We start from the raw sequence: 9417 nt of genomic DNA, 5'->3' as shown, positions 1-9417 counted from the left end.
GAAGCAGGCTGTCAGTAGCAGGAACCAGGCTGTCAGTAGCAGGAACCAGGCTGTCAGTAGCAGGAACCAGGCTGTCAGTAGCAGGAACCAGGCTGTCAGTAGCAGGAACCAGGCTGTCAGTAGCAGGAACCAGGCTGTCAGTAGCAGGAACCAGGCTGTCAGTAGCAGGAACCAGACTGTCAGTAGCAGGAACCAGGCTGTCAGTAGCAGGAACCAGACTGTCAGTAGCAGGAAGCAGGAAACAGGCTGTCAGTAGCAGGAAGCAGGAAACAGGCTGTCAGTAGCAGAAAGCAGGCGGTCGGTAGCAGAACGCTTTCATCCCCTGCAGCTCGTTCCTCTGGTCTCAGCTCTGTCCTCTAAAATCATAATTCAGGGAGAGAGCGGCAAACGTTATGCACTGAATAAATAAATAGTGCCTCTTTTGTTATTTAGCAAATGGCTCGCTAATTAGAACTTTTAGACGAAGAACAAAAGTTCTCCAACAGCCGCAATGTCCTCTTGTTATCCTCCTCTTGTTATCCTCCTCTCGTTATCCTCCTCTCTTTATCCTCCTCTCTTTATCCCCCTCTCTCCTGGCGAGGGTCTGTTATCTCTTCATCCCGCCGTTGCAGTTTATAATTCTTCTGTGACTTTGATGGATTGGATAGAATCGATGCCGCCGTGTTTGTGTGTAAACATGGAGGTTGGCAGCAGATGCCTGAGCTCTTTCAGATCAGAACAGGTTTCATTTAAAACATTTTTTAACCCTTTCACTATCACACTACAGAAGGTTAACCCTTTTCACTACCACACTACAGACGGTTAACCATCTGTAGTGTGGCAGTGAAAGGGTTAACCTTCTGTAGTGTGGTTGTGAAAGGGTTAACCCTTTGGTAACGTGGTAGTGAAAGGGTTAATACCTCCACACGTTGAACACTAAATCTCGTCCCTCAAATGTAATTCCATTAGTCGTGGAGCTGCTCTGGAATTATTTAACCGTCTCTTATTACAAAGTTGTCCCTTTATATAGCGGAAGGGACATTGATAAGGTTTGAGTCACAGGTCTAATGTGAAGCTTGCTGGTGTAGCTGAGGTCGTTTACTTAATTTACTACACCTAATCCTTTCTGGAACTGTAATTATATCCATTCAAGCATTGGGTAATAGTCTGACCTATTTCCACCGGTATTATCCCTCAGACCATAAAGGGGAAGTAGTGCCAATAAGAATTAATATATGTTATCCCTACACTGCCCTGCAAAAGCTAACCGCAGTAATTAAAAGTTTTTTTTTTTTTTTTTTTTTTTTTTAATTTAGTCATACGTGACATTTTACTTCTCAGTATCTGTTTTATCTTATGACAAAGCTTCAGAGTTCTTGCTCTGTTTCAGAGAAAAGGGGTATAAAGAATTGCAGTAACTACAAAATCACTGGATAGTCAGAGAACTTTAAAGAAATGTTTCCCTGTTTGCGTAGTTACTGCGGTTAGCTTCTGCAGGGCAGTGTATTCTAAGACGGTCCAAACGCATATGAACACGGACACAGGCGACTCTCTCCCAAATCCCAAAACTAGAGTGCTAAGACTCAATGTTGTGATGTCATCAGGTATAAAGACTGAGGTATAAAGTTCCTCCATAGACAACGAATTGGGTAAAGATGACACTGAGAGCACCCAGAGTACAGTACAGTATATATGGGTACATTTTCTCTTCTAGAACGGAGAACACTCCAATAGAATAAAGCTCATTCTGTGGGTCTAGGAAATTAGTCTCCCAATAATTGTCAATGAAGAAGCTTCAGATTTTATACCTGACATCACACGTTTGACGTTTGAGTCCTGTTTACAGATATTGCTTGGAACTTTCCTTGGCCATGGACACATAGCATAATATGTTATTTCCATGGCCAAGGTTAAAGCGGAACACCAGCCACATTGAGATATTATTTCCGTGTCACCTTTTTTTTTATAAAAGAAAAATGTATGAACCTTTATTTACCCAGGGTAGGTTCGCTGAGCGGATGCTCTTTTTCAGCTACGCCCTGCTTCACATTCACACAGTTCCATTCACACCTGGGAGCTGCCCAGTACAACCACAGTCTGACACTGTTGGCCACTGAGGGGTTAAGTGCCTTGCTCAAGGGCACTTCAGCGGTTGGTGTTAAGGGGATAGGAGAGAGTTATTAATCTCTTCTCTAACCATTAGGCCACCGCTGCCCACCACTGGCCACCGTTTATACCTGTATCACTGTACATATTCATTTATATATTTCATACCCGGTTCCATTTGCACTCTGGTTGGATGCCAAACTTATTTCCGTCGTACTGTATGATGACAATACATTTGAATCTAATCTAACCTAATCTAATCTAAGCCCCTGTCTTCCCCCTCGTTCCTCCACCTCTCCTCCCTCGTTCCTCCACCTCTCCCCCTGTCCCCCCCCCTCGTTCCTCCACCTCTCCCCCCCCTCTCCAGGACAACAGCCGTCGGGTGGAGAACCTACTGAAGCTGTGGATCATCGAGGCCAAGGACCTGCCGGCCAAGAAGAAGTACTTCTGCGAGCTGTGCCTGGACGACGCGCTGTACGCCCGCACCACCTGCAAGCTGAAGACGGACAACGTGTTCTGGGGCGAGCACTTCGAGTTCAACAACCTGCCGGCGGTCAAGAACGTCACGGTGCACCTCTACAAGGACACGGACAAGAAGAAGAAGAAGGTATAATATATGTAATATATATGTAATATATATATATATTATATGCTAAATGACAATAACAACACTATGTAACAAACCATCAAATACACTCACAGCACACACAACCACACCGTCACGCACACACTCACTTTAAACAAACAACTCACCGCAGCACCCACTTGACCCACTTTAGACACTTTAACACACTTTATATGTATTGGTAAAGAATTTGCACTCATACCTCATCATTACACCTTACTGTAAATTGTACCTAAATTGTACCTCATCCCATTTCTGCAGTGTACTGTATATTGTATTGTAACTAGGGATGTTCGATATTGGCTTTTTTACCGATATCCGATATACCGATATTGTCCAACTCTTAATTTCCTATACCGATATCAACCGATACCGATATATGCAGGGTTTCCCCCCCAAAAAACGGAATAATTTCAGGTAATTAACATTACATATATCTTGTCGTGGAATTAACACAACATTATGCATACTTTTGACAATAAAAAAAATAATAATTTGTTCTTACTTGCTTGCCTGGGTAAATAAAGGTTAAATAAACGTAAAAAAAAAAAAGAAACAATACCGATATTTTCCGATATTACATTTTAATGCCAATATCGGTAGGCCGATAATATCGGACATCCCTAATTGTAACTCAGTTACTTTTCTACTCTGCATTGTATATATGTTTATTGAACACTTTTGTCTATGTACTTGACTTTCTATATTATACTTATTATACTTATTTTATACTTATCTATTTTTATCTAGCACAATCTCTGGAGCAAAAACAGAAAGAAGCATTTTGTATAAAAGTATTCTGTACTTTTGTATGACAACTAATAAATAGTGCTGTCAGCGGATTTAAAAAAAGTATCTAATTAATTACAGGATTTGTAATTAATTAATCTAATTAATCGCATTTTAATCGCATAACCATTTTAGGCCTGATATGTTATATACCTTCTGTTTTTGCTTAGATTTTTCAGGTCTGGTAAATTTTAGCATGTCACAGTCAAAAAAATATAATAATAATAATAATAATAATAATTATTGATATTCTCATTTGGTTCATTACAATTTACTCAAGCCTAGTAACAGACACAGTATTTCTGACACTGGGAATACATTCCCTGAGATCCATAGATGTCCCTAGAATCAGATACCAAGAACATGCAAATGGACCATTTAAAAAAAAAAGTTTGTAAATGTTTATTCTAGGTTATTGTGGAATGAATTAGATAAAAAATTAATTAAAAAAAATCATACAATTAAAAAATAATTAAATCAATTTTGAGTTAATTTTCATAACGTGATAATTTGCTGTGTAATTAATTAATCTAATTAACGTGATAAACTGACAGCCCGACTAATAAAGAAACTTGAAACGTTGAAGGACAAGAACAACTACATCGGCCTGGTCAGCATCCCGGCGGCGGCGGTGACGGGCCGGCAGTTCGTGGAGAAGTGGTACCAGGTGAGCACGCCCAACCCGGCCAAGGGCAAGACGGCCGGGCCCATGATCCGCATCAAGGCGCGCTACCAGAGCATGAGCATCCTGCCCATGGAGATGTACAAGGAGTTCGCCGAGTACACCACCAACAACTACATGCTGCTGTGCTCGGTGCTGGAGCCGGGCATCAGCGTGAAGAACAAGGAGGAGATGGCCTGCGCCCTGGTGCACATCCTGCAGAGCACCGGCAAGGCCAAGGTCAGTACCTACTACCCCGCTGTACGCCTGGAGAGTCTGGCCTTTTTCTCTCCCGGTTCATATGTGGTACATGGTGCATTTATATAACAGCTTTTATCCAAAGTGCTTTGTAATTTTTGTTCCTCACATTTGACCCGTTCACTCACACATTTGCACACCGACGTAACCTCGTTCCCAGTTTTATCTCCTCCGTGAGATAAAGCCTGGTAAAGAACTACGGCCGAAAGTGTGTATGGGTTGGGTGTATGTACTTCCCCTGGAAGCTGCCTCTGAACGGACCAAACTTTTCTCGAATTCTGTCGGCAAACACGCTATAGAACGTCCCGGTCATGTAGTAAATTCTTCAGGCAAAGCCGTTGCAGTGGCTTAAACGAGGAAATATTTCTATAATTGTTTTGTCGAAACCGGAAAAGCCTGTAGCCGGTACTTCCTGTACTTCCGTTTGCACACTTTAGGAGGCATATCTTTACCAGCCTAACACCGACGGCGGAGGCGACCGTGCGAGGTGCCGACCTGCACATCGGGAGCAATTAGGGGTTAAGTGTCTTTGCTCAAGGACACTTTGACACGCTGCCCGGGAATCAAACTGGGAACCAGGCGACCTCTACCTCCTGAGCCACTGTCACCCCCCCTGGTAGATGGTACCAGGGGTACCATGTTTGTGGTACTGTAGATGTTTGTGGCTTTTTCCCCCAAGGCTACGGACTCGTCAATTATAATCGTAGACGGATCTCCATGATCAATACTGGTTTAATAATGAAACCCATGGTAACAAAGTTGACTGGGAGGAGTGCTCTCATCGTGGCCACCTGGGAGAACACTGAGGTGGAGAAGGGGTGATCCAGGCTCGGGGTCAGGGGGGGGGGGGGGTTTGGGGACGTTGTCTCTCTAGGTTTGGGAACGCCATCTTCTCGACAAGCAGTAGGGCTGGGCGATTCATCGAGTTTCAATTTCAATTGTTATTATTTTGTCTTCCCACATGATCATGAAAACAAGATCATCGAGTTATTGTGCCGCATGCCAGGTCCGGGCTGGGGACTGATAGGTGCCAGGGGATAGGCAAATGGGGGGGAGGGAGAGCGAGATGGAGAGAGAGAGAGAGAGAGAGAGAGAAAGAAAGAGAGAGATGTCTCACAGATCCCCAGAGAAACGGTCACATCCTTAATTACAATGCCAATCAATCGCCGGATTCTGAGCTTGCTCTCATTTTGTCTTGTGTTGTAAATGCAGCGCACCCTTCCTGCAAAGCGGTGCACTCCGCCCCTCTCCCCCCTCAAGCCCAAACAGTAGTTTCAGCTGGTGTTGAGAGGGAGGAGCCACGGCACGGTTTTCCATCATTTTTAAACGTCTTTGGTAACACGTAGGAGACAACAGAAAGGCAGCCTTTGGTGGAGAAGAAAGGTAAAACGAATTCAGTCGTCATCATACGATGTTCTCAGATCAACGAGTAATCGTGTTTAATAATCGTCATTTCAATATCAACCAAAAAAACCATGATTATGATTTCCATCATCATCATCATCGAGCAGCCCTTAAAGTGGCAGTAAAAACCGACGCCGTGCGACGACCGCCGTGTCGACCTCTCCCCCTCGATGGGCTGAACTCCGGAGGCCAGACAGACTGGGGTGACTTCCTGTTCCTCCGGCAGCAGCCCAGTGTTATGTTTTGATCTAAAGCTAATCCCCGCCACACGTATCCCCCCGCGGCGCTACACAGCCTGCAGACACTGCTGCGGGGACGGAGGCAGAAGAATCCAGCGCTGCCTGTAGATTAAAGTCCACCGTAGCCCGAGCTAAGGCTCCGCCACAACGGGAGACCAGGAGACTGAGGTAATCTCCCAGACAGCTGCATCAGACCGCTTCACTGTGACTGTGTGCACCACGCCCTCACTCTCTCTCTCCCCCCGACGCAGTCAAATAAACTCTTCCTGTTTGGGTCCCGCCAGCACAAACACTGGTCTCAGAAGGCCGTGAGAACGACTTCATTGGATGACAAATGAAATGTCAGTCGCGGGGGCGTCCACCAGACGATTGGCTGTTATAAGGAGTGTGGGTTTTGGTGTGGTGGTGAAACGGCAGAATGTAAATACAGTCGTCGGTGGACCACACGCTGTACTACGCTGTGAGAGAGTGTGAGCTCATGCAGTGTGTATCTGGAGCATCTGGCACAATGGAGCGGAGTGTGTTGTAGCGGAGAGATATTTCAGGCTGGGTCATCATGAGACCCAGCGGGAACAGCGTTTCTCATTGAGGAATTGTGCCTCGTGTTTTGCTAAAGCGTAGCCCCTAGATACACATGTGATGCTCGCGTCCTACTAGTCTAGCGCTGGTGTGGAGAGAACAGCTCACTCGTGTCTGATCTTGATCACGATATATACTGCCTTGTGAGTCGCCGGGGGGGGGGGGGGGGGGGGAAGAGTCATGCCTCCGCGTGCGCTCTCTCTCCTGACGGCGTCTCATCAGAAGGGCTTTGAAGCTTGCACTCTCTCTTTCTCTCTCTCTCTCTCTCTCTCTCTCTCTCTCTCTCTCTCTCTCTCTCTCTCTCTCTCTCTCTCTCTCTCTCTCTCTCTCTCTCTCCCTCTCTCTCTCCCTCTATCCCTCTCTCTCTCTCTCTCTCTCTCTCTCTCTCTCTCTCTCTCCCTCTCTCTCTCCCTCTATCCCTCTCTCTGTCTCTCTCTTTGTCTCTCTCTCTCCCCCTTTCTCTCTCTCTATCTATCTCTCTCTCTCCCTCTCTCTCTATCTCTCTCTCTCTCCCTCTCTCTCCCTCTCTATCTCTATATCTCTCTCCCTCTCTCTATCTCTCTCTCTCCCTATCCCTCTCTCCCTCGCTATCCCTATCCCTCTCTCCCTCTCTCGCCCTCTCTCCATCTCTCTCTCTTTCTCCCCTCTCTCCCTCTCTATCTCCATCTCTCCATCTATCTCTCTATCTCTCTCTATCTCCCCTCTCTCCCTCTCTATCTCCCTCTCTCTCTCCCTCTCCCTCTCTCTCTCTCTCCCTCTCTCCCTCTCTCTCCCCCTCTCTCTATCTCTCTCTCTCTCTCCGACTCTATCGCAGCTCAGTGGACCGATGAGTGATTAGTACTTAAGAAGAGTGACGTGTGCCGTCAGTGTGCCAGGTCCGGGCTGGGGACTGATAGGTGCCAGGGGATAGGGAAATGAAGGGGGAGCGAGAGAGAGAGGGAGAGAGAGAGAGAGAGAGAGAGAGAAATAAAGAAAGAGAGAGATGTCTCACAGATCCCCAGAGAAACGGTCACATCCTTAATTACAACGCCAATCAATCACCGGATTCTGAGCAGCGTTTAAAAAAAAAAGAGAGAACTTTCTCAGCCTCTGCTTCCTTTCTTTGTCTCGAGCCTCTTTCCTCTCTTCCCATTTCCCAGACTGTAAAACTGTGTGATGCCAACGGAGGCAATGTTTAAAAGTTTGCTTGTCCGTGCGCGGGAAGATCACTGAGTCAAATCCGAGAGTGCAGCACGCGTGACTCACCGCATGAGTCGAAGTGAATAATTCCCGTTGGCTTTCCTTTGTGATTTGCATAAAAACTTAATTCAAAAGCCATGTCCTGGTTAAACGCAGACGATCGCATCATCATTTGCAATCATAAGTCAGCGCTGAGCAAAACTCAGCAGTAGAGACTCCATTATCTCCTCCCTCTCTCCATCTCTCCCCAGCTGATTTGAATTGATGTGCAACTCTGTAGCTCCACTTACGTAGCTCTCTCTCCCCTCTCCCCTCTCTCTCTCTCTCTCTCTCAACATAGTGCAAATCCATCTACCAAACACCCGCACAACACAACATAGGCTACACACAACGATCATCCATGGTTTAACACTGTCATCACAGCGATACTTGCTATAGTACACAACCGCTCCCGCCTACCTCCGGTCAATACTCTCTAACTACACACCCTCAAGACCCCTACGCTCTGCATCTTCTGGCCGACTCAGACCCACTACACTCCTATCCGAGCTCCGGGAGGGTCATCAAAGAGAAGCCGCCTATTCTCAGTCCTCGCTCCACAATGGTGGAACGAAAATTCCCACCACAGTTAGGACAGCTGAAACACGACAAGTCTTTGGCCGTTGATTAAAAACACACTTCTTCAATCAATATCTGAAATGAAGATAAGAAAGATAATAATAATAATAATAATAATAATAATAATAATAATAATAATAATAATAATAATAATAATAATAACCTTCTTACGCATTTCACTCTACTATACTATTGTGTCTTTACTACTATGCACTCAACACTGCAGCACCCACGTTTCAGCACTGTTTGATGAACATTTGATGAACATTGATGAAGAGTTGTACCCGTCCTTCCTGCTGACTTGTCATACAGAACGTGTAAGTCGCTTTGGATAAAAGAGTCAGCTAAATGACGTAATGTGCCTCATTTTAGCCAACTACAAAAACACAGCGCACATGACCACTTGTCATTTACTCACCACCATTAGTAGCACACTGGTAAAAACTGAGGGAAACAATGTGAGAACAATGTGACTCTATTCCTACCGACTGCTTTCTTTCTGTGTGTGAGGTCTGTGCTACCAGAGCCAGGTCGGTTTTAAAAACGACACTTTTTTTTTTGGCTTTCTTTATTTTTCTCCCATCCCAATTTAGTCGTTATGCCAATTCCCTTCCTGGTCGCTGCGTTGCATTGCCCCACTGTCGGTCTGGGGAGGGTGTAGAACTACCACACGCCTCCTCCGATACATGTGGAGTCGACAGCCGCTTCTTTTCACCTGGCAGCGAGGAGTTTCACTGGGGGAACATAGCGTAAAAGGTTCACGCTATTTTCCCCCCAGATCCCCTCCCTGCTGAACAGGCGCCCCGACCGACCGACCAGTAGGAGTCACAGTTTAACAAACAACCAGGACACATACCCCACCGGCTTCCCACACGCTAACACTGCCAATTGTGTTAGTAGGGATGACTGATCAAGCCGGAGGTACCGCTGACAGCTGGATTAGATCCCAGAGGTCTCTGCGGTGGTAGGCGAGTGCTTAG

The 9417-nt window shown here is 45.8% G+C and overlaps 1 protein-coding gene across 1 annotated transcript in view; it reads left to right on the top strand.

The window, feature by feature from the left end:
• The window catches only part of LOC311236998 (disabled homolog 2-interacting protein-like), a 183195-nt gene that overhangs the window by 81284 nt on the left and 92494 nt on the right, over positions 1–9417 (top strand). Inside the window, 3 exon segments of the mRNA XM_084324806.1 lie at positions 8–248; positions 2352–2692; positions 4086–4400. Of these exon segments, the coding sequence (XP_084180932.1) occupies positions 8–248; positions 2352–2692; positions 4086–4400 (897 nt within the window).

This window comes from Notolepis coatsorum, assembly GCF_963971535.1.
Source record: "Notolepis coatsorum genome assembly, chromosome: 11".
NCBI lineage: Eukaryota > Metazoa > Chordata > Actinopteri > Aulopiformes > Paralepididae > Notolepis > Notolepis coatsorum.
The sequence above is the reverse complement of the archived record's forward strand: the minus strand, read 5'-3'. Positions and strand labels throughout refer to the sequence as shown.